Source organism: Protomyctophum parallelum (assembly GCF_964188405.1).
Source record: "Protomyctophum parallelum genome assembly, chromosome: 16".
Classification (NCBI taxonomy): Eukaryota; Metazoa; Chordata; class Actinopteri; order Myctophiformes; family Myctophidae; genus Protomyctophum; species Protomyctophum parallelum.
Window position 1 is genome coordinate 19429745 of NC_139711.1, and position 26639 is coordinate 19456383.

Consider the following 26639-nt stretch of genomic DNA (forward strand, 5'->3'; position numbering starts at 1 on the left):
CACGCACGCACGCACGCACACATGCACACATGCACACGCACACGCACACGCGACACATGCATGCAGGCACTCGCACACAAAACATAACCAGCTCTGCACAAGAGTTCTTAAAAAGTTCTATACCTTGAGTCAATGTCACTGTGGAAGGAGATAATAAGGTGGCGAACTTAAAAGAACATAACCAGCTCTGTTCCGTTCGCGTTCCCACAAGTTGTTAACCCATTCACATTTTTTTCCTGCCCAAATTGATAATGCGTTTGGCTGCGGACCCGACCCCCCCCCCCCCCCCCCCCCCCCCCATCTGAAAATGCTTTGTGCCAGGGAGGACAGGGAGTGCAAACGGTGAAGCAAAAACATATGAATGATTGACGCTCCACTGCGTCATCGGAGCACGCTGTGTTTATGTATGTCAAAGTGCCTGAAGTGTTTGGACGTCAGTTTGTAGCTTCACGACGCTGGTGTCGTGTTAAGACCTTGTTGGGCCTGCTCGAAACATTCCCTCCGTGCTCTCGGTATTAAAAGGGTAGTTCACCCCCAAGAAATGACTTATTGTCTATCAATTACACATCCATGAAGCCTTGACATTATGGAGATTATTTTCCCCTTTTTGTCGCATTCTTAACCATTTTGGGGCAGGAACCCTTTTTGGTGTTTTTAGCATTATGTTATACTTTAGCTATTGAAAAATAGCAGACCTACAAGCTCATAGCTACGAGCTTGTAGGTCTGCTATTTTTGAAAAATCGTGAAAATGTAGCACCCAATTTTCAGATGGGGGTCGGAGGCCAAATACATCCTTGACATGAAATAGTTTGAGAACCATCGACATGTCATGATTTAAAAGACATTTGTAGAATCGTCGTCAGGTCTAAATTTAAGCCAATAAGTTGATGATGGGGGGGGGGGGGGGGGTGAAGTTCTCCCTTAAGTATAATTATTATCTGTTTTATTAGGACAATGTTTTTGTTAGCTTACGGTGTCAGCAACTAGAGTTCTCAGTTTCAGGCTGAGCCTCATGGGACCCGACGTGCTCGGGCAGGAAAGGAAACTGAGAAATCTGGTGGATTTGAACGGGTACATTTTAATATCTCACACACAGGGTGACATTTGTTGTGCCATATTAACATAAATGCACACATACACATGACATAAGTACACAATGATCATGAAAGCACACATTGAATCAAAAACTAAAGTACTTCAGTGATTTTCCTTCCAAGAGTTTTGGGGATTTGTGTAGTAAGCGCTGAATGTGAACGTACTTTGTTCGTGTCCTCGAAAAATGTGTGTGGTTGCTTTATTTGTGTGAGCATAGATTTCCACTGTTACCGTTGCTTTGCATATTAGCCAAATTGCATCAGACCACATGTTCACACTCGTCTCACTCTGAAAGTGTGCCTCTCCTGCGTTTCCCCTAGACTCACTACACGGTGCCAGATGCAGAGAAGGATCTGGAGTCTATCAGCGCCACCATCGAGTGTGAACAGCCGCAGCCCGACCTCTACAAGTAGGCACCCGTCTCTCCGCTGGCCCTCCAGGGTCCTGACACTAAAAGCACAGCGCATGGCTTTTAGTGGCCTGCGTTTGTTATACGTAGGAGTAAATCAACTGACTGGAAGAAAAGATAATTGTCCCTGCAGACTCTGTTATTAACATCTTCACTGTTAAGTGTAGAGCTGTCAGCAAGCCATATCATATTTATTTTAGCTCACTCTCACTGCGTCCGAGAAGCTTAACAGGAAACGAAGGGAAAGTTCATCGCTTCAGAAAAGAGTTCATTCCCCTCCTACAGTTTTATTATTGGGGCTCAATCCGCAGAAAAGTCTTTGGCTCCCCCTATAGGCAAGGAGACCGACCGGCATTACCATTCAGCGCACATCAGTGTGTGTTTTTTTTGTTTGTTGAGATGTTCTAAACATAGTCACTGCACCAGACGCTGCCTTTTCAGCCAATAACCCAGACCGGGTTATTGGCAGTGTTCTTTCTACTGGCTAACCAGCTGCACTTGCTAATCCATAGCACCCTCTCTGTAAGGTGCTGGTGGATGGATGGGCTGATGGTGCTGCGATCACCACCTCATTTAGACCTGAGGACGATTCTACAAATGCCTTCTAAATCCTGACAGTTTTCTATCCTGTGTCAGTAGTTCTCAAAGTATTTAATGTCAAGGACCCCTAGAATTATATGTAATTGGCCGCCGACCCCCATCTCAAAATATGTAGTTCCAGGGACCCCCCCCCCCCCAGAAGCAAAGATTTGAGTTAAAAACGTTCGCTCTGAAAGAATATATACAGTATTCAAAGATTTGCACCACATTTTCATGATTTTTCAAAAATATCAGACCTAAAATATCAGACCTACAAGTTAATATACAAGAGGTGGTAAATCTGCTTCCATAGCTAAAGTATAACATAATGCTTAAAACACCAAAAGGGGTTCCCGCCCAGAATGGGTTTAATGCAGGTGCATCGATGGGTATACTTATAGGCTTAATGCACTTTAATTAATCTTTCGTAAGCTTGACTGACTGAACCTCTGGGTTCAGTCAGTGTAATATAATAATCTATAAAAGAACTCCAGCCTGCATCATGTTTGTAACAATTATGTTTTCCGAGATAATCATGTCCATAATGAATGTCACCTGTGTTGTAGATTTGTGGGCCGTATGCACATCACGTACAGTGATAACCGGGAGCCTGCAGTGAGGTGAGAGCATTTTGTTTGTACCCACTACTGTTGTTTTTGATTTTCAGTTTTAGTCAGTCTTTTGAATACTTTTCATTTAGTTTTAGTCACATTACAGTCACCTGAAAATGTTCTAGTGTTAGTCCAGTTTTAATCTACAATTGATTTAGTCGACTAAAATATGTTTTGACAGGCCTTGATGTCGTTGTAATGGCAGATTTTACACTTTGGTTGCATGCTGAAAATAGCCGATCTACAAGCTCACAACGTGTCGCTTTCTGCTATTTCCAGCATGCAACCTAGTCCATCTCTTGTCCACTAGTCCCTCCCTAACATTTGATTTTAGTCTAGTTTTTATTAATGACATTGTCAATATAATTTGTATTAGTTTTAGTCATCATAGATTCGTTTTTATTTAGTTTTTATTTAGTTTTGTCAGTGAAAAAAGGTAGTCGACGAACATTTTCCGTCTTAGTTTTAGTCGACGAAATCAACACTGCCCCCTCAGTACGGAGGCTGGGGTTTAAGTGGTTAAAGTAATGCCAGGCTGGCATGCCTTCCAAAGTGTTCCCCCAAGGCATTCGTCATTGACTGATTTCTAATGACTGTAATAGAAAAGATGTCGCCATGTCCTTCTCTAGAACATTGATACCAACGGTGTACACCCACGTAGATCTATTTCCACATGGTCATTTAGTCAATGCCAGCAGCCAGCTGCCCTGAAATGATGCCAGTTGAAATTCCGTAAGGGTGGGTGGAACCCTCGCCCATGTTGTGTGGTCCTTGTGGGCTAGAAAGCAGCGCAGTGACTTGCTTGTTGATGTGATTGTCAACTAATTGTGTGGCGGTGGCTCAGGGGTAGAGTGGCTGGAGTTCGAACCCTGTGGGCTCCCCCAGAGTTAGTGTCCTTCGACCAAGGCTCTGAACCCCTAATTGCTCCTGATGTGCTGGTTGGTGCCTTGCATGGTTTCCGCCGCCATCGGTGTGTGTGTGTGTGTGTGTGTGTGTGTTTGAATGGGTGAATGTAATGCATAATCTATGTAAAGCGCCTTGGATAAAGGCGCTATATAAATGCACCATTTACCATTTTACCATTTATTGTTCAGGTCTTTGGGTCCAGAGAACTTGCTCCTGAAAGGAGCGACCTTGAAGAACACTCAGAAGATCTGTGGTGAGTCAAAGGTTGCAGCTTAAATCCCACGGGATGCTTTGATGCTTTTTGATCATATCTCGACAAGAGCAAGTGTTCACTCCTCCACTCATTCTCGGCTCCCTCCTTCCTTCAAGGCGTGGCTGTTTACACTGGCATGGAAACCAAGATGGCTCTCAACTACCAGGGCAAGTCTCAGAAACGCTCCGTCGTGGAGAAGTAAGTGGAAGGGAAAGCCAGCCCATGCTGTATGTTAAAAGGAGATGGAAGTCTTTCATCGTGTGGATCTCAGAATCCAACGGTGTGCGTATGTCCCATGTGGACCTCAGACCTTAACCCATTTAGGCCCGACGTCGAAATAAATAAATAAATCTTAAAAATCCTGTGACAGTTTTCTGAAAACCTTATGTTTCTGTATCAGTGGTGCTCAATATTTCACGTCAAGGACCCCAAAAATTATATGTAATATGCCTCCGCCTCCCATCTGAAAAAAATGTTGTTCCAGGGAAATATGTTGTCCCAGAAGCAAACAATTTTTCAAAAATACCTACGAGCTACGAGCTTGTAGGTCTGCTGTTTTTCATTAGCTAAATTATAACATAATGTTTAAAACACTGAAAGGGGTTCCCGCCCAAAATGGATTAAGCAATATTACACGAGAGGGTGTGGTTTAACGTGATTATTTCCACGACAGTGATGCCGTCCACAAGCATCACTGAAGTGGCAATAATCACGCTAAACCACACCCTGGAGTGTAATATTGCAATTATACAACAGTTACCCTTAAAACTAAGAAAATCGCTGAAAAAACATATATTTTTTTAACGACAGATGTTGTCACTACGACCACAAATGTCCCAAGAAACTAGCTAGCCTAGCCACCGAGTTTGCTGCGCTCTGGGGAAACAGAGCAGCTGAATTATTTGTTTTGATTAGGTCTGGAGTGGTGCTCGTTTGAACCACGGCTAGAAGGCTGTTTCAACCAAGATTGCTTCCTCGAAACGACCTGTTGTATAATTCCAGTTTCTCCTGACACACAGACCTGCATGCCCTCTTATACGGTTTTGCCTCCTGCAGAGCCACACTATGAAAAGAAACCATGTCTCCTATATGGCACTGACCTATTGCAATGTGTGATGTTTCTCTCCCCAGGTCCATCAATGCCTTCCTGCTGGTTTACCTGAGTATCTTGGTGAGCAAGGCCCTGGTGTGCACCACACTCAAGTATGTATGGGAGATCAAGCTCGGACAGGACGAGCCCTGGTACAACCACAAGACTCAGAGAGAAAAGGACACTTACCTGGTGAGGAAACACAATTATTGACCTTGAATCTTTGGCTTTAAACATGTTTTGGTTAGGTTGACTGCCTCATTTCCACATACTGTAGCTCTGAACATATGCAAGTCAGCCAAGTCATATCCGAGTCAAGTATATTCATTAATTTACAGTAGTCTACTTGCCAGCCCATAGAGCCCAATGTCAACTCGGGCATTTTGAGTATCCTTATGTTAGGGTACTGGTGTTGAGTACGGCTCCCCAGCGTCTAGACACTTATGTTAGGGTACTGGTGTTGAGTACGGCTCCCCAGCGTCTAGACACTTATGTTAGGGTACTGGTGTTGAGTACGGCTTCCCAGCGTCTAGACACTTATGTTAGGGTACTGGTGTTGAGTACGGCTCCCCAGCGTCTAGACACTTATGTTAGGGTACTGGTGTTGAGTACGGGTCCCCAGCTTCTAGACACTTATGTTAGGGTACTGGTGTTGAGTATGGGTCCCCAACTTCTAGAAACTTATGTTAGGGTACTGGTGTTGAGTACGGGTCCCCATCTTCTAGACACTTATGTTAGGGTACTGGTGTTGAGTACGGGTCCCCAACGTCTAGACACTTATGTTAGGGTACTGGTGTTGAGTATGGGTCCCCAGCTTCTAGACACTTATGTTAGGGTACTGGTGTTGAGTATGGGTCCCCAGCTTCTAGACACTTATGTTAGGGTACTGGTGTTGAGTATGGGTCCCCAGCTTCTAGACACTTATGTTAGGGTACTGGTGTTGAGTACGGGTCCCCAACGTCTAGACACTTATGTTAGGGTACTGGTGTTGAGTATGGGTCCCCAGCTTCTAGAAACGTATGTTAGGGTACTGGTGTTGAGTACGGGTCCCCAGCTTCTAGACACTTATGTTAGGGTACTGGTGTTGAGTACGGGTCCCCAGCTTCTAGACACTTATGTTAGGGTACTGGTGTTGAGTATGAGTCCCCAGCGTCTAGACACTTATGTTAGGGTACTGGTGTTGAGTATGAGTCCCCAGCGTCTAGACACTTATGTTAGGGTACTGGTGTTGAGTACGGGTCCCCAGCTTCTAGACACTTATGTTAGGGTACTGGTGTTGAGTATGGGTCCCCAGCGTCTAGACACTTATGTTAGGGTACTGGTGTTGAGTATGGGTCCCCAGCTTCTAGACACTTATGTTAGGGTACTGGTGTTGAGTACGGGTCCCCAGCTTCTAGACACTTATGTTAGGGTACTGGTGTTGAGTATGAGTCCCCAGCGTCTAGACACTTATGTTAGGGTACTGGTGTTGAGTACGGGTCCCCAGCTTCTAGACACTTATGTTAGGGTACTGGTGTTGAGTATGGGTCCCCAGCTTCTAGACACTTATGTTAGGGTACTGGTGTTGAGTATGGGTCCCCAGCTTCTAGACACTTATGTTAGGGTACTGGTGTTGAGTACGGGTCCCCAGCTTCTAGACACTTATGTTAGGGTACTGGTGTTGAGTACGGGTCCCCAGCTTCTAGACACTTATGTTAGGGTACTGGTGTTGAGTATGGGTCCCCAGCTTCTAGACACTTATGTTAGGGTACTGGTGTTGAGTACGGGTCCCCAGCTTCTAGACACTTATGTTAGGGTACTGGTGTTGAGTACGGGTCCCCAGCTTCTAGACACTTATGTTAGGGTACTGGTGTTGAGTATGGGTCCCCAGCTTCTAGACACTTATGTTAGGGTACTGGTGTTGAGTATGGGTCCCCAGCGTCTAGACACTTATGTTAGGGTACTGGTGTTGAGTATGGGTCCCCAGCGTCTAGACACTTATGTTAGGGTACTGGTGTTGAGTACGGCTCCCCAACTTCTAGAAACTTCCGGCATGCTAACTTGCATATGTTTAGCAATTTTCCTAATTGGCATAATATCTGACCATACCATTAGGAACCTATATAAGGCCAGGGGGTTTTCATGATGCTGAATCCATTCCAAGCATTAGTTTTGCACAAAGAACTCTCCTTGGGCTAAAAACTGACATATTCTTTGTCTTATCATTGTGTGAAATATGTAACATGGTAAAATACAGTTCTGTTCTACACAAGCTGCATGAGTGCGGCCTAATATTAGATTGTAGATCTGTTCTTTTTGTCACGTGAGCTTCGATATCTGTAATCAACTCTACTTTATTTGTCTCATCACACATGCAAGAGCTACCCACAAATCACAGTTACATTAAATAAGAATAGAGGGAGGGGAAATCAAATGTCAAAACAAAATGATGTGAAATATACATAAGGTGTGTGCACTCCGAAAGATAAAAGCAGAGTGCCTCAGTTTCCTGTGCAAATAGAAGAGGCCACATGGCAGCAGATATCAATTATGTAATGTATGTTAATGGGTAGGAATTTACTATTCAGTCATATTATACATCAGATGATAGTGGTGGGGAAAGTACTCAAATGTTTTTTTCTGCGGATTGAGTTGTTCCGATACGATACTGGTATGGGGTACTCGGGCTGATACCATACCACCCTCAAGTACTCTTACTCTGTACTCGGAACCGGCCCCGATACTCTGACCCGAGTACCAAGTAGCAAGACTGACCCAACACTGCAAATCGCCAAAAACAGCCAATCAAGCATAAATGACAACATAAGTGTACCGGAGATCCATTTGCATCAATGAGAAAAAGATAAGTGGTTACTCAACAAAAGTATTTGTATCGGTACTCTGTATCGGCGAGTACAAAAAATTAAGTACTCGTACTCGTAAAAGAATTGTATCTGGACAACTCTAGTTAGTCAATACTGCAATGTAGAAATACACTGTTACATGTCCGGAATTGACTTGAGTAAAAGTATTGGTATCAAAAGTAAAAGTACACATTATGCAGAATGTCCCATTTCACAAGTTTTCAAATGAATTGTAAATACCTTTTGTATTTTGTATTCAAATGGCCGAAATGTATGGGTTAGTGTATGTGGTTAGTAGTGTAGTGGTTAATGTATGTTTTGTAATAATAATGTAAATCTACAAAATAATTAGTAACTAAAGCTGTCAAATAATTGTAGTGGAGTAAACGTAAAATATTTGTTGTATTGGAGAAGAAGTAAAAGTAGTGGAAATTGGAAATACAGTACACACACACGCGCGCACACACACATGCAGACGAAATCATAATCATAATCTCCGTCCCAGGCGAAGATGACAAATAAGTGATACATTGTAACCATTGCATACTTGCGTGGAATGTAAACTCGCCGTCATTGTGAGCCAGTGGATCTGAAACACACAAACACGTCATTGTGAGCCAGTGGATCTGAAACACACAAACACGTCATTGTGAGCCAGTGGATCTGAAACACACAAACAAAAGCTGCCTTTTTGTCTGATAAGAACTACAGTAGCAGAAGGCTGAGCAGAAACAAGCGTGTCAATCAGCAGAAACAGTAGGAGGAGGAGGAGGAGGAGGCGTAGAATAGAGAGTTGCAGTGTTTCCGTACAGGCCCACCATCACATTTGCTTCAAAGTTTGCTGAGGACCTCTGCTCTTCTTCCCACTCTCCTGACGCCGCCCACCGCACCACCAACACCCAGCCCCTCAGGCTCTCTATCTCTATCTCTATCTCTCACTCTCACTCTCACACACACACACACACACACACACACACACACACACACACATTTAATATCTTTATTTGCATTCACATTTTACAAGAAATTCTTGAACACAAACAATAGTGGATGCGCAAACTTGGAAAACTACAACAAGTGCTTCAGGATACAGATCACGGGTACTGAAAGCCTCGCCTTCTCCATACTGTATATGGCGACACTGACTGAACAGAATTTTGCAGATGCCTTCGCTCTCGGCTTGGGAATGCCTTCAATCTGCAGGCCCCTCACGACTGATTTATGGACATTACTGAGGCAGTTCCAAATATGAACACAAGTAGCCAAGCTGTATATTAGCATCCTTAAGACGCTGGTACTTAAGCACCTTGGTAAGGAATGCCTCTTGTACATGCCACTTCCAAAATGGTCACTTCTCTACTGTCCTCATCAACAACAACAATATCTGGTGTATTAGCTGTGACATCTGAAAAGGCATCATTTTCATTATTGTGCATGAACATGGCAGTTGAAATGTGAGTGCTTATACATTTTGGCAGATGATGAAACATATGAACTTATGTCCTTAGGTCAACAATTCTGTCGTGCCTAGCAATGTACATTCCCTATACATAGCAGCCATTAAGAATATATGACAGTGTTTCTGTAACTGGAGTGTGGTCATGGTGCAGACAATGAGGAGGAAACGTGTTAGGGTACCACACACACACACACACACACACACACACACACACACACACACACACACACACACACTCTTTCTTTCTCTCTCTCTCTGTCTTGCACACCCTCACTCTCCAGTGCGTGCACATACTGAACATCTTCAGCATCCATCTCCATCCCTCTTTCTTTTAACATTCTGACCTCCAGCTTCTCTCTCTCTCTCTCTCTCTCTCTCTCTCTCTCTCTCTCTCTCCCCCCCCGCTGATCGCCTCCCCTTGCTGTGGCATAATTGAAAATACTGGGAGGGGTCACATATTAGTGTGTTGTTGGCCTTGGTGAAATAAAAGGGTCCAAAAATAATGGCTGCAAAGTACCAAGGTCTCCAGTGGCTGGCAGCGCCGCTGCCACTGGTTGTAGTTTCTACCTGCGTCCTTCCTCTCCCTCGCATATCCATCCTGCACGTCCCTCCCTCCATTTCTTGCGACAGTCTTTTTCAGTGAGCAAGGAAGGCACACAAAAGTAAACGCATAGTACATAATTAGGTTGTTACCAATTGACCTGCTTGCGATTTGCAATTTCAGACTGCTCATCGTGATAATGGTTGGTGAACTATTATTGTAATATATTTTTTCCTTCCTTGACATTTAACATCACTCACCAGGCACGTGCACACATAGACATCAAAGGGGGGCGTCAGCCCCTGCCCCTTTTCCCCGTCTGTAAAACAACTGCCCTCTCCAGACCACGAATGCAGCATTTACTACATGGTGAAAGAAATGTAAATGCCACACCTTTTCCATGCCATACCGGAAGGCATGCAGCATTCAGGAGAATTAAAAAAAAATCTGAAGACTCCTGAACTTGGACACAGCATTTTGCGTTGAACACATTTGTTTAGAACTCCCATGTCGTTACACACCGCATCTGCACTAGCTAAAGAGTGCCGGGTTGCGCCCCGAAAATAGCTGATCTACAAGCTCTCTACGTTGTGAGTTTGTAGATCTGCTATTTTTGCAATCTTTGTCCAAAAGTGCCCTCTTAACCCATTCTGAACGGGAACCCATTTTGGTGTTAGCATCATGTTATGCTTTAGCTATTGAAAAATAGCAGATCTACAAGCTCATAGGTCATAGCTCATAGCTACGAGCTTGTAGGTCTGCTATTTTTGAAAAATCGAAGAACGACTGACATTTTTAGAATCTGATCTCAGGTCAGAATGGGTTAATCAGACCAGTGTGTGTCCAGTGGAAACCTCGTATGAATCTGATCTCAGGTCAGAATGGTTTAAGGGGATTTCAGCCCCTGCCTCTCTAACTCTCTGTTATTCATCACCATACAGTACATTCCCATACTACTGTATTTACTGGTATACAACATTAATGAGCTTTGAGGTCTGTTGCACATTGCGTGCTGAGCTTGTAGAACGGCTATTTTCCGGGGGCGAGACACCGGCACGCAACAAAGTATAAATCCAGGCTTGTTAATACAGCTCTATTTATTGAGGGGCGCTAGCCTCTCCTATGCCCAGCTTTGTGTGTTTACAATTTACAATTTACAATTTAGGCATTTAGCAGACGCTCTTAATCCAGAGCGACTTACATTTAGGCAAGAACAAAAGCATGGGAATACATCACATAAAAGCATTTATCATGAAACATGCGTAAGATAAGAAGGTAACAGTGGAATATCTATATGATGAAACTATACATACACTATACATAATAAACTATACATATTCACTACTATGCTATACATATGTACTATGGCGTGCTATGACTATATACAATACAATTATAGTGCTGTCTACATAACATGCTATAAGTCTGTGTCAAATGCTATCTAAGCCAACAGAAATGCTATGTAAGGGGTTAGGGTAAGTGCTATGGGCCATGATGGAGTCTGAAAAGGTGGGTTTTCAGGCTACGGCGGAAGATTGGGAGTGATGCTGCAGTTCTGACTGCAATGGGAAGTGCATTCCACAGTTTTGGAGCCAGAAGGGAGAAGAGTTTGGGACGTGTGGAGCGTTGTCCCGGCGTTTTTAGTGAGGGTACTTCCAGTTTCCCTGCGTTGGCTGATCTGAGTGCGCGGGAGGGTTTGTGTGAATCATCATAGCGATGATTTGATTGGCTGAGCAAAGTACATATTGTCGAGTGAGATAAAAAAGTGAAACCGCAAAATTGCGATTGGCCTGGAATGTGATGATGTATGTATGATGACAAGAGCGCCCCTCACTTCACACGGGTGTGATTTAATTGATCTATAAGTATAATAGTTATATTCCAGTTCAATTGCAAGTGTAAAGTTCGAAGGCATTTTTTATATATATATATATATATATATATATTTATATTTATATTTATATTTATATTTATATATATATATATATATATATATATATATATATATATATATATATATATATTTATATATATAAATATATATATATATATATATATAATTATATATATATATATATATCAAACTATAATTCAGTCTGAATGAATGTCTGAATGAACACCGGCGTATCTCCTCATTGCCTGCACCAATCGCTCCCAGTTTTCACACAGGCATGGACCATAATTATATGGAGGTCTTAACGGAGCCATTTTTTCAATAACATTAATAATGAATTTATTAGTGAATAAAAACCCGTTTATTTGTCCGTGGTCTATCTCCGACCGAGCCACACTATTAGCACACATCTCTCCATGGCAAAAAAAATCTGCACGCTCCCACAATCCAGCTAGGCTACATTTTACCGACGCAACTGCCATATTTACTGTACAGATATTGTTTTTACATCACCACACAATCCCACGGGCAAAGTTGCTGTGACGTCATAATCGTCACACTTCTCCACCAGCACAGAGGTCAGCCATCCACACCGTTTGCACACATCTCACCATGCACAGCAGCAACAGCTAGCCTGTCCACACATCAACCTTGAACCACTACTTTGCATTCATATTCATGTCATATTTACAGTACTACGGCCTTCACAGTGACCGGGATCCCCCTTTGCACAGACAGGCAATTGACGATTCAAACCACACACGGGTAAAAACAGCGCAGGCACCATTGTGGCACCCGTAGGCTTTTGTTTTCATTTGCTCGGTTCACCAGCAGCCCTTAGGGTTATCGGTTAGGGTTAGGGTAGCCCTTAGGGTTATCGGTTGGCCACCAGCAACATTATCTATCCATCCATCCATCCATCCATATTAGCCTATACTTTTGTGCCTATAACCCAACTTCCCAAGATCATCTGTAAACTATTCCCTGCCTATCAGTAATGTGATCTATTACATCGCATTACCCACACTGAATATCATTTGCTGTTCATATATTCAGAACGGGTAAGGATATATAATACATTATATTAGCTAACATAATGTAGGGTGGATGTGGTGGTATGTGTTTAGAGTGTCTTTTATCCACTTCTGTCCTGGCGACACTATTTTAAGCATCATAGGCCAACATTGCAATTTGCCAGACATTTTCAAAAATGTTCAGATTTTCTTTTAATGGCCGATCTACAAGCAAGCTATATTCGTATGTAGGGCTTACAATAAATATATTTGTATTTCACAAAGACAAAATTGGGTTCTGGTACAGGTTCACTTGTATGAAATATGGTGTGAAAATGTGGAAAAATCTGCTAAATAATTCAAAACGTCCCTGTTTTGTAGAGATGTTTTTTTTGTTTCCATTATTATTATTTATTGCCAGTTACGTAAAATCCTAATTCAAACAAGGAAGCTGGCATTTTCTGTTTGTCATTTCTGTTCACGAAAATATATTTCCTTTCTGCTAAGCAACAACATTCTGATGTCTCCTTGCCTTGTTTCCTCCTCCGACAGTATCTGAAGATGTTCACGGACTTCCTGTCCTTCATGGTGCTGTTCAACTTCATCATCCCCGTGTCCATGTATGTGACGGTGGAGATGCAGAAGTTCCTGGGCTCCTTCTTCATCGCCTGGGACCGGGACTTCTTTGACCCCGAGATCCAGGAGGGCGCGCTGGTCAACACCTCAGACCTCAACGAGGAGCTGGGGCAGGTTAGCATACGGACTGGCAGCAGATTTTAGTTTTAGTCATGGTCTCTTGAATATTATCTTGTGAGCTGAAGGTCTTGGACCGATGGTGCCATCAGGACCACATCATCTGCAAAGAAGCAGTGATGCAACCCTTAGCTCACGGAGCCGAATAACCCTCTCCTCCACGACTTCGCCTCGAGATCCTGTCCATGAAAATCACAAACAGGATAGGCCAGTCATTTGGGATCCATATAAGTAGGAAAATAATCATATTTTATGTTAATTGCAGTATGATTTTCCTCCATTGTAAGTTAGTTAAACACCGGTCAAATTCCTGTGAAAGGTAAAATGATCAAATCGTGTGTAATATTGACACGGTTCGAGGGATCCTTAGAGACTTGACAAATGTCTCGTCGGATGTATACTTGAGCCTGCCTTGAGCTCTGGGTGAATTACCAGAGTGGCTGTGACTCCCAAGTCGCAGCCTCTTAATTGAACCCGATGGCTGTGCTGTCCCGACTCCTCCTGTGTTTTCTTTTTACTGCACTCCCAACTTAAATAGATCAGTCGTAAATAGATCAGCCTCGCATGGTTTGCCAGTTGATTACTTAAATTAAAGGTGACGCTTCGTTACACTGATTTATGCGCTGTAATTCTGTCAGGGGAGTAATTGCTCCAATCTTATTGTTGGAGCCCATTCATGGTGCGTGCGCGTGAGTGAGTGCGTGTGTGTGTGTGTGTGTGTGTGTGTGTGTGTGTGTGTGTGTGTGAGTGCGCCGCGGCATATACCTCAATCTCACACTCTTATCTGTGTGTGTAGCTGCCAAATGTACGTTAATGCTCTTTACTTACAGTCAGTATGTAGTTTATCACTTATTCAGTCATTGCAAAGTCCTTTTCACGCGAACAAAACCAATTTTAGGTGTATTCTGCTTGCACAAACATATTAAATGTGGTTCAACATTTTCCTTCATGTACCGGTAGTATTATCGTGTCATAGTAATACACTGTTATGGATACACACGCCATCTAACCTTTCAGCTGACGTCCGGCGTGACCTCTGGCATTCACTGATCTGGCACCGTTATTATGACAACAGTTGTCAAGGTTCAAGGTCTTTATTAATGTCCCAGAAGGGCAATTAGGTTTACAGCAAACAATACAAACAATACAGGACAACAGACATGAGACACCATAGCATAAACAGAGGTCTGGGCGCATCTAGTGCAGGTATAAAATCAAAGAAAGGCTACATTCAGAAAAAGTGCTAGGATATAAAGTGCCAGTCATAATAACTATAAGTGTTGTTTTCGTCGACGAAAAATCTGAGGAAAAATGTCCGTTGACTACCTTTTACCACTAATGAAAACTAAATAGAAACAGAATGAAACCTAAGCTATGACGACTAAAACTAAGACTAAATATACTGACAATATTGTCAACAAGGCCCAGGCCGTAGCGTAACGGTCTGGGCACCGGACTGGTAATCCAGTCGCAGTGTGCCGCGGGTTCGACTCCCGGACCCGACACGGCCTTTACTGCATGTCATCCCCCATCTCTCTCCCGTTTCCTGTCAGCCTACTGTCTGTCCCTTCAAAAATCAATAAAAGGCGTAAGCCGCAAAAAAAATATCTTAAAAAAAATATATATATATTGTCAACAAATACAAACTAGACTAAAATGTTAGGAATGAACTAGTGGACAAGAGATCCAGTATGTCATTTTACACCTGGTTGTTGCATGCAGAAAACTTTCAGCGAGTGTAAAAACAGTCATTACGACGGAATCTAGGCCCGCCAAAATACATTTTAGTCTACTAAATCAACTGTAGATTTAGTCGACTAAAACTAGTCTAACACGAAGACATGTGACCAGGTGACTAAAATGTGACTAAAACTAAATGAAAACTATTCAAGAGAATATGACTAAAGCTAAAATAAAAACACTGTTCTCAACGCCCCCCGCATGCAGGTGGAGTACGTGTTCACGGACAAGACGGGCACACTCACCCAGAACAACATGGAGTTCATCGAGTGCTGCATCGACGGCTTCCAGTACAAGTACCGCGACGCGGGATCGGAGCTGGACGGCTTCTGTGTCACAGATGGGCCTGTGAACAAGCTGCAGCAAAAAGCTGGCAGGGTGGGTGGTTAGAAGCGGTGTCCCTCCATCTGCTGCACACGCACGCACACACACACGCACACACGCACACACACACACTCACACTGGCGCAGGCCCCTAACAGCATATCCTCCAGACATCCACTCTTCCTTGACATGTTAACATATGCATGTGACTAAATAAACGTGGGAGGGGGGGGGGGGGGGGGGCTAGCGGCCAAGGCACCTGATATTACTTTATGAGCTTCAACAGCTTCCGTTGATAAGAAATAATGACGAGAAGTTAATGATAAAGACAAACCCCGGTTGTAAAACCATGTCTTTATCTAAACTCCACTGCAGCTACTGTGCATCGTGCGTGCTTGCGTGTGTGTGTGTGTGCGTGTGCGTGTGCGTGTGTGTGTGCGCGTGTGCGTGTGTGTGTGCGTGGGGCGCGCGTCGCACGGCAGTAATCCACTTTTCTGCTTCCGTGCTATTTTTTAAATACTTTTTAAGGTCAGTCAAAGAGCCATATTATCGTTTGCCGTTTCCCCAGAACAAGCTATTATTGAAATGAATTATTGAACGTTTGATTTTAGTCACCTCATCAATTATTAAATATTGTATTTCCGTTTTCATAAAGGTTTCTTCTCTATTGAATATGTCGTTGTGCGACATATGCATTCTTACTTTTGGTACTTTAAGTACATTTCGATGCCAATCCTTTTGTACTTTTGTTCAGTATATTATCTACATCTATGTATGTTTTTATGTATCCTGTTCATGTTTCATGGGTACACCTTGAAAATGAGATGGCTATCTCCAACAAAAATCTGATTTTCTTTGTACATTTTGATCACTGAACTTTTACGAGAATTTTTCTACATTGCAGTATTTGATACAGAGATTAAAATGTGCATTTTGCATCCCAAAACGCAATAAAACAACGTCCTCTGCATCCACGGGATGCACTACTGTACTACTGTACTGTTTTTTTTATTCTAGTTTATTTTGCTAGCTTTAGTAATAATAATCATTTCCTCTTCTGTTTTCTACATGAATATAACCACATTATAACCATATAAAATGAAATGGGAGTTAAATGCTGCAATTTGTAAAAAATGGCTAAATATGACTCTAACGTCGTTGAAGTGGGACTCATAAAATGTCCCTGAGACTACCCATCCCTGCATCCCGGGACCCATTACATTGAAACCTATTTACATCACTGTGTTACCTAGTCCATTTTGGGCGGGAACCCCTTTTGGTGTTTTAAGAATTATGTTATACTTTAGCTATTGAAAAATAGCAGATCTACAAGCTCATAGCGCAGCACCGAGTATCACGCTACGAGCTTGTAGGTCTGCTATTTTTGAAAAATGTGGCACAAATTTGGAATATACTGTATATTCTTTCAGAGCGAATGTTTTTAACTCAAATCTTTGCTTTTGGAAGGTCCCTGGAACAACATATTTTCAGATGGGGGTCGACGGCCAATTACATATATATTTGGGGGTCCTTGACATGAAAATGTTTGAGAACCACTGACATAGAAATATGGATTCATGAGGAGACATTTTTTGTATTTCGACGTCGGGCCTAAATGGGCTAAGTAACATGTTTTCTTGTTTGTTGTTGTTGTTGCGATCAGGAGAAAGAAGAGCTGTTTCTGCGGGCGCTGTGCCTGTGCCACACGGTGCAGGTGAAGGAGCCCACAGACCTGCAGGTCCAGCAGGCCACGCAGAGGGACGCTCCACTGCTGGACCACCTGGATGGCCTGCCCCATGGGGAGGAGGACGGAGACCTCCCACCGCTGGAGGAGCAGAGGGGCTTCATCGCCTCCTCGCCCGACGAGGTGGCCCTAGTCAAGGGAGCCATGAGGTGAGCATATATATATATATATATATATATATATATATATATATATATATATATATATATATATATATATATATATATATATATATATATATATATATATGGGAAGCCAAAGACGGGAAAGCCTTCTGGTTTATCCGCAAGACAAAGTACAGAGCCGAAGGTCAAGTTTATTGACGGTTTAAATGGTTAACAGTACACCCTGAGCGCACAGGGCGGAGTTCTCCGCCCTATCAATTAGTAACGGTCAGCGCTCAAGACGGAGAACACTCAATGTTATTTTCCGGTGGGACGTCATCGAAAATGTCCCCCCCCCCCCCCCCATTTCAGGCGACGAGAACGAAAACGTGAATAACTCTTGATCTAAATCATTCCGTCCAATTCTAAGACAAGATTATGTGTTAGACGGCCCACCGCGGTCCCGTCGCTAGTCGCTTCATCTCTCTCTCAACTAGGGTGTCCGTTGATGGACGGTGAAGACGGTTCAAACCGAACCAAAAGGAGTTGTAAAGATGATGCTCATTCATTCCTGAGACTTTGTCTCCATCTGCAGGTATGGCTTCACGTTCCTGGGCATGGAGAGCAAGAACATGAAAGTCCTGAACAGGAACAATGATGTGGAAATGTAAGTCAGCACAGTTAAAGATATATTGAGTGCCGTGTGTTCCCCCAGACTCCCCCTGCACCCCTCCATTTTCCTATGTTTTAAATAAACACGCGTCTGTGTACTTAATAAGGGAAAATTAGCTTAAGTTATGGAAAATCTGGAAAAAAAATGCTTACCACTAGCTTTCTTCACAGATGTTTTCATAAAGGTGTCTACTATCACAGAAAAGAATAGTTCGAAGCCAACTCCCTTGGGAAACTTTATGGGAGCCAATCAAAGTTGGGGTAAACGGAGGGCAGCAGGACATTTTCAAATTGGCCAATATTCAGCTTGTGAGGTGGGTTTTTTGGGTGCTGAATCTGTTCCAACCATTCTTTTTCAGTAAAAATGACTTCTGGCCATAAAATTGGCCATGCCTGCTTTTGTATGTCCCAGACATACTAGTGTAATAAAAACTAATAATCCATTTTATGCATATCTCAATGGATGTCTATGATGTTTTCTTGTTTTCTTTTCCGTTTGTGTGTTGGTGTGGGGGGCATATTAAAATATAAAAAGCATTTTATTAATATACTATCACAAATGCATCTTAATTTAAACTAACTGTTGAAACAGAAGTAGTAGTATCTTTAATGGATTTAACTGATTTATTCTTTTCAGAATCAGAAAGACTATTGTCACAAAAATAAGGGGGGAATTAATGTGCCGAATTTCATGGCTCTATGATATCACAATATAATAATAAAAACTACGGTGCTAAAATTTAAGTATGCTTTTGTAAACAATAATTACAAATATGAATAAACATCTCTACTCTTCCAACTCCCTGGCATCTCCCTCACTGCTCTTGTCATCTAGCTTGTTGTTCATGGCAGTTACAACAAGCAGAAATGCACTGTGCATTAAAATGCAGTATGTACACTCCCCCTCATAGTTGCAACTGACTAACGTCTGGTGTGATGGGGTCTGTTCATTGACGGTACAGACTCATAGCCTTTGTCACCAAGCTTCCATCCGTACTCCAGTACATTATGGATGGAGATTATGGATGGAAGCTTGGTGGTGGTACACTGGATGTACTGTACATACATCCAGTGATGGACTTTGCAGCAGCAGCCAATCTCTGGTCTGGATATAAGCTCGGAGAGAGTTTTTCTGCGGCTCCTGTTGTTGGGGGCAGTTGTTCTGGTTTGATAATCCCAGTAGCGGTAGTAGTTCTGCAAGACTGAAGTGGAGAGGGCTATGGAAGTTTTGGACATCCAAGCCAACAAGGAGGACATCATCACAGCCAGCTGTGAACTATTCAAGTTCATGTTCCATGGGAAATCGCACGAAAGTTTTGGGAGGTTTGACATCTTCAGCTACTGGGAGTATCTGAAAATCTGCCCCCAACAACAGGAGCAGTAGCACAGCACTCTCTCCGAGCTTATATCCAGACCAGAGATTGGCAGCTTCCATTCATACTCCAGTACATACTGGAGAATGGATGGAAGCTTGGTGACAATGGTGACATATTAGTTATTACGCATGTTTGGGACATACAAAAGCAAGTCATTTTTACTGAAAGGTAATGGCTGGAACAGATTCAGCACCCCAAAATAAACTTATTTACACACCTCAGAAGCTCATAATGTCCTGCATTTATCCTAGGCCCTCCGAGTACCCCAACTTTGATTGGCTCCCACAAAGTTTCCCAAGGGAGTTGGCTTGGAACAATTGTTTCTGTGATAGTACTTAGTAGACACCTTTATGAACACATCTGTGAAGAAAGCTAGTGGTAAACATTTCTTTTCCCAGATTTGCCACAACTTAAGCTAATTACCCCTAACTAACTGTACTTTCGCTGAATGTTTTATAATGTGACGTTGGCTTCTTGGATTCCCTCTAAAAAGGTACGAGCTGCTCCACGTGTTGAACTTTGACCCTGTGCGACGGCGAATGAGTGTCATAGTCAGAAGTAAATCAGGTGAGCCGGAGATCAAAATGTGACAGTTTCTGACCGAGACTACGTCATTGAAGTTTTACATTTTTTCTCTTTTTCTTTAATGTGAAGGCAGGGAATCATAGCTTCAAATTGACATATTGGTTGTTTAGTTTGACCCACCAGTTTTGGAAATATGACTGATAGAGTAAATGTCTTGCAGAAAACAGCAAGTTGAGAAAACGGGCTTGAAAGGTTTACTTCTGTGGTCTCTTAACATTACACCTAGCTACATGTTTAAGTATTTATTTCAGATATGCTCTAGTATGTGAAGAGTCTGCCTGTGCTATTAACTCATTTTGGATATATATATATATATATTTTTTTTTTTTAAATCAGTTTTTCTCCTCTCCTGAACAGTTAGTCTTGCCGCCATGACTGTATCAGAAAGAGTCACAAATGTACATGATCGATGGATATGTGATAACGTGTAACCATTACTTATAGAGTGGGTTTTCAGTCGACCCTCATTCCCGATTACCAATCATTAATTACACCAACAAATAGAATCATGTTACAGAAGAATCAAGTGAAACTGGAAACGTGTGCTCATAACTGGTAATTGGGAATGAGGTTTCAGCTGTGTCATCATTTGCACACACTGATTAATGCCGGATGGCCAGAAACGAAATTAACAATTAAATCAAGTGATTGGATTATTTCTGAGGGCAACCTTTTTTCAAAATGCTTTCAAGTTTATTGCCATTGACTTAGGGCCTGTTGGGGACCCTCAGCCCTGACTAAGCTCTGTGTGTGTGTGTGTGTGTGTGTGTGTGTGTGTGTGTGTGTGTGTGTGTGTGTGTGTGTGTGTGTGTGTGTGTGTGTGTGTGTTGCTCCAGGTGAAACGCTGCTTTTCTGCAAGGGCGCAGACTCCTCCATCTTCCCCCGTGTCAGACAGGAGGAGGTGGAGAGGATACGTACGCACGTGGAACGCAACGCTACGGTGGGTCACGCCCAGTGGTGTGCACAGACATTTAGAGGGGCTGGTTGCTCCAGTCGAAAAAAAGGGCACCTTGTGCAGCGCGTGGAACCGACCAGTTTGAGATTTATAGATTTTGGGGCATAAATTATATATTAGAAGCTTTTTTTTATATCAAGAATTGATCAATGGTCATCATGGTCCACATACTATACAGTACTGTACACTATACAAAAAAGAAAAAATATTTTTTTTCAAAAGGGCACATTGCTGTCCAGAGGGCAAAGGGCAGGTGCTCTAGCACCACATAGTGTCTATCTGTGCACGCCACTTGTCATGCCATGCTAGTTAATGTTAGTTTAAGTTAGTTAGAATAACATACAACAAGTTGTATTTGAGAACCACTGATCTATGTTTTTTTCTGTCGACCATGAGTCTGCAATAAAGACATTCATTCATTCATTCATTCAAAGTCGGTTCAAGAAACCCAGGGGTCCTTGGAGGGTTATCAGGGGGTCCCCAGCTAAACTAGTTAAAAATAGTGTCACAATCATATTAGCGCAGCATGCTTTGAGCTTGTGCATCTTCTCTTATGCATCTTAAACATTTTAGATTGTTTTTAAACACAAATCTCTTCTCTTCTGGGGACGTCCCCTGGCACAAAAATGTCAGATGGTGGGTGGGAAAGTCCACAAGCCCCAAAACATATAATTTAGATGGTGACCCTGAAGAGGCTCTTATTTGTTTGTTTGTTTGTATTTCTTCCATGCTTCAGGAGGGCTACCGGACGCTGTGCGTGGCCTACAAGTCGCTCAGTGCAGAGGAGTACTCCCAGGCAGACGCAGGGCTGAGGGAAGCCAGGCTGGCTCTGCAGGACCGAGAGGCCATGCTCATGGCTGTTTACAACCAGGTGGAGACGGGCATGAGTCTCATAGGAGCTACGGCCGTGGAGGACAGGTGTGCCAACGTCCATGATAACGCCTCTCCTCTCTCTTTCTCTCTTGCTCACTCGTTCACTTTTGCTTCTCACTGTCTCCAACTCACTCTTTCATTGAAGCGAAGATTCTGAAGTTACAAAATGCTTTGGTTTGCACTTTGCGCCACTCGATATAACGTTGCGCCGAGTCGTATCTTTGCATCGACTTTTTACGTAAGCGCTGAGATCAGATCGAATAGATATTTGATCTCTGAGCACACCTTTAGTAGTTTACTCTGGTGTTTTGCAAGACATAGCACTTATAACTGAATTGGCTCAAACAAGTCTTAATTTTATATTTCCCCTTCAAGTCTATGAGACTGCCTAGAGGGCGGCTTAGAGAGAACACCGGCCGTAAGTCACTGATCACGTGATCGATTTTCCCATTTAGAGCAATGGAGTGTAACATTTTTCTCCTGTCCACACTAACAACTCACAAGGTACTGTAATGACATTGTTGAAGGTTGAAAACGAATAGTATTCCCCTTTTTAAAGGCCCAGCCCATAAGTCCCATCCGTGGTCATTTGAAGTATTGTAATAACATGGAATGTGGAGCAGCAGATGGATGTTTCTGTACCGCTTCACCGGGCAGACAGTAAGTCTCTTTTACGGCTCCACGACATGATTCATAAGCCCTACGCCAAGCTACACTGACTGGAGAGGAGGACCCATTTGATATTTTTGATACTTTGTCTTTCATTTTCCAGAACTGCCCTCGCTGGTGGTTTTCTACCACAAACTTAACATATTTAAAAGTTATCATATCAACCTGTGTTTAGATACCAGCTCATGGACCCTTAGAAAGCTGTGATTCGTGGTCTAAACTACAGATAAGCAACAACAAAAAATACGGCCTTCCCTGTTCTCTGATGTTTTGGCTGTTTTTTGTCAAGGGACACCAGTTTTTTACATTAGAGAATTTTTCCTTTTTTTTAAAAACCAATTAGTTACTACACAAGCCATTCAGCGGCAGAGATGGAAGATGGAGGATAATAACTGGGTAAAGAAAAAGGCAAATATCTGGCACCGATTAACCCATTTAGACCTGAGGGCTGATTCTAAAAACACCTTCTAAATCGAGCTTGTAGATCTGCTATTGTTTTTAAAATCATGAAAAGGTGGCTCAAATCTTTGAATATTCTTTCAGAGCGAACGTTTCTTAGTCAAATGTTTGCTTCTGGAGGTTACCTGGAAAGACATTTTTTCAAATGGGGGTCGGTGGCCAAATATATATAATTTTTGGGGTCTTTGACATGAAATATTTTGAAAACCACTGATATAGAAACATAGGTTTTTCAGCAAACTGTCATGTTTTAGAAGACATCTGGTGTCGGTCCTAAATGGGTAGAAAATATATAAAATAGCGTCCGTCTGTCCGTCCGTCAGGCTCCAGGAGGAGGCGGCGGAGACCATGGAGGCGCTGCAGGGCGCCGGCATGAAGGTGTGGGTGCTGACGGGCGACAAGATGGAGACGGCCAAGTCCACGTGCTACGCCTGCCGCCTGTTCCAGCGGAGCACGGAGCTGCTGGAGCTGACGGTGCGCACGCTGGAGGACGGCAGCAGGAAGCGCGAGGAGCGCCTGCACGAGCTGCTGCTCGACTACTACAAGAAGGCCGTGCAGGACGTGCCCCCCGCCAAAGGAGGCGCCACCAGGTCAGTCTGTCACCATTACATATGAACCGGCGTATCTCCTCATTGCCTGCACCAATCGCTCCCACTTTTCACACAGGCATTGACCATAATAATATGGAGGTCTTAACGAAGCCATTTTAGATTAATAATTAATAATTAATAAAAACCTGTTTATTTGTCCGTGGTCTATCTCCGACCGAGCCACACTATTGGCACACATCTCTCCATGCCAAAAAAAATCTGCACGCTCCCACAATCCAGCTAGGCTACATTTTACCGACGCAACTGTCATATTTACTGTACAGATATTGTTTTTACATCACCACACGATCCCACGGGCAAAGTTGCTGTGACGTCATAATCGTCACACTTCTCCACCAACACAGAGGCACCTACCCTTTTTCACACCGCCCCCAGGCAGGCATCTGACCACACAGGGAAAACAACTCAGACGACAGACGCATACTACAGCTATTCCCAGGGCTCGACAGTGCGACTAGGTACTCACATTTGCGACTAAAAATATCACCGTGCGAGTTGTAAAATTAGATTTGTAGCACAGGTGCGACTACAGGATTTGACTATTCAATCGTGATAAAGACAAGTCTCTGTCTACAGCAAGTGCACATTCTATTGTCGTGGTTCTATACCTAAATTTATATTTCTGAACGGCGGTGTCGTTCGCCAAAAAGAGCAGAGCTACAAGCTAACAACGTGTCGAGGCTCAATGCGGTTTGAAGATCTGACCCTTTGCTCCCACCGCACCGCCCCTCCCTGTGTTGCTGCTCAGTTCTCTTCTCTGTAGACAGAAGGACTTGCTAGGACCCCGACACGTTGAAACGGTTGAATACTAAAGTTATTTAGAAAGTTTGTAATGTTAAAACATCACTTGATATAACTTTTAACCAAACGTGGGTGAAACAGCGTGCAGCCGCGCACGAAAAGAGTGCACGTGCGCACGCACATGGAGTGGACGGATTGATTGATATACCAAAACAACCCTTGCTTAGCACCTCGCTAAAAGCGTGTGAGCAGGCTACTCTGAGGTGGGCACCCACTGTCGTTATAATAGGAACCTTCTGCCCTTGCCTGGCTGGATTAGTGTGTGTGTGCGTGCGTGTGTGTGCAGACTACTTTCGCTGTGAGCGTGTGTGTAAACTACTTAAGCTGTGTGTGCGCACGTGCGTATGTGTGCGCGTGCGTCATCGCGTGGCCGTTTTCAGTTCGCTATAAACACAACACGAGATACAACTGTCTTGAACATAAGCCACACACACACACAGCGTGAAGTGGCTACAGCGCACGCTCCGGTGAAAACAGCTAATCTACAAGCTCACAACATCACAGGTTGCAAAAGCCATGAGTTCTCTCAAGCCAAAGCTCACAATTGAGACCGTTTTGGACGCAAATCCACCTGCAAATTGGATCTGTGCGACTGTCCATATATAGGTGCATGTCAAACTGGGGGTCCTTGATACTTTTCAAATGGGGCTCTGTGGGCTAATAAGTGTAAATGTTGCTGTCCTTGCTCTTGCCATGAAAACGTTTCCCTACCATGCATTTGTAAGAATACTTTCATGTTATACTGCTGTTAAATAACCACTATACATCCAAAGCCTCTTCAATATCACCTCGCTTAATGAAGTCCAAGAACTTCTCCCATATCTTATAGAATACCGCAGGTTTCTTCCTAATTACATATGTTAGTTTCTCATGTGCCAAACTGGTTGTTAAGTTCCTCAGCCAAAAGCCGATCGTAGGGGCATTGACATTCTTCCAACATAGAGCAATTGAGCGTCTGGCCTGTAACAGGCAAAGGTCGGTTGTCGGCCTTCTTCTGATTGGTCCCCGACTGACTAACCAGCAGGCTCTTTCTTCCTTGTTCCGCCCTCGTTCCGCCTTGTTTATGTTGAATTTGCTAAAACGTTGAATTTGGAAAAAACTAAAAACAAACATGATATGCCCAGTCACCATGCTGCACCTGTGATGTTCCTTTTTACTGACACCAAGTTTAAAATAAGAATTTAATGCACAGAATATCAATATGAAGCAACTGAAAAACATGTTATTTCAATGGTAGTGGACGCCGGAGAGAGAGGTTTTTTGTCCAACCACGAAACGGCAACCAATGGGTGTGAAGAGGGGCACAACCACGGGCGGGACTTGACAAATACAAAAAAATTCTCTCTACCGCTCTAAACTCTATCTCTACCGCTAGCTGTTAGCATAAACCCCAGTTCCCAGTGCCAGACAGTGCCACACACACACACACTCGCTACATACACTCTAGCAGCATTGGAACAAGCACACACCCTTTACCTTTCGTCAGAAGCTTTTACATGGCGGCAGCGTCGCGGTACAAAGGCACGAATTAAATCCAAAATGTGGATGGCAGAATTCAGATGTCATGAACTGTATGTGGTGTATTTTGCAGTGGCATTCATTAGAGGTATGTGTGTGTTTTGTGGGGTTTTTTGCGACAGGAGCTGGTGCAAAGCCAACCAGGACTACGGCTTCATCATAGACGGAGCCACGCTCTCCATGGTGCTCAACTCGTCGTCCGAGGCCAACTCCAGCTACTACAAGAGCCTGTTCCTGCAGATCTGTCAGAACTGCACCGCCGTGCTCTGCTGTCGCATGGCGCCGCTGCAGAAGGCACAGGTCAGATCACAGCACAACCTGGCCGGACCATAGAGTAATACAAGGATATTCATTCCGGTATTCATTTCAGTGGAAGTTGCTAAATGGCGTTTTGAAGCACCTGGATGAACCGAACCGTCTACTTCCTCATTTGACCACCACACGACGGCATCAAGGCCCCCCAAAATACATTTTAGTTGACTGAATCAACTGCAGATTTAGTCGACGAAAATCTTACGGTATTTAGTAGACTATTCAAGAGACTATGACTAAAACTAAAATCTAAATTTGCTGTCAAAAACAACACTGCACCGGGGTTCTTTTTTCTTTTTTTTTGCATTAATTTTTAACCAAATTAATTGGTACAGTTGGTTTGGAACTGGAACCAAAAATTCCCTGGAACAAATTTTTTTCAGATGGGGGTCGGTGGCCAATTACATATAATCTTGGGGGTCGTTGACATGAAAATGTTTGAGAACCAC

General features: G+C 43.2%; 1 protein-coding gene across 3 annotated transcripts in view; it reads left to right on the forward strand.

Moving 5' to 3' along the window:
- atp11c (ATPase phospholipid transporting 11C (ATP11C blood group)) overlaps window positions 1–26639 on the forward strand; it is a 99362-nt gene that overhangs the window by 51177 nt on the left and 21546 nt on the right. For all 3 annotated transcript variants that reach the window (XM_083785424.1, XM_083785426.1, XM_083785425.1), the window contains exons 7-20: window positions 1418–1506; window positions 2652–2705; window positions 3791–3855; window positions 3972–4053; window positions 4987–5137; window positions 13248–13445; window positions 15396–15566; window positions 17175–17404; window positions 17955–18026; window positions 19901–19974; window positions 20829–20932; window positions 21684–21865; window positions 23272–23538; window positions 26001–26178. In XM_083785424.1, coding sequence (XP_083641550.1) covers window positions 1418–1506; window positions 2652–2705; window positions 3791–3855; window positions 3972–4053; window positions 4987–5137; window positions 13248–13445; window positions 15396–15566; window positions 17175–17404; window positions 17955–18026; window positions 19901–19974; window positions 20829–20932; window positions 21684–21865; window positions 23272–23538; window positions 26001–26178 — 1917 coding nt within the window. The remainder of the gene's footprint in view (window positions 1–1417; window positions 1507–2651; window positions 2706–3790; window positions 3856–3971; window positions 4054–4986; window positions 5138–13247; window positions 13446–15395; window positions 15567–17174; window positions 17405–17954; window positions 18027–19900; window positions 19975–20828; window positions 20933–21683; window positions 21866–23271; window positions 23539–26000; window positions 26179–26639) is intronic.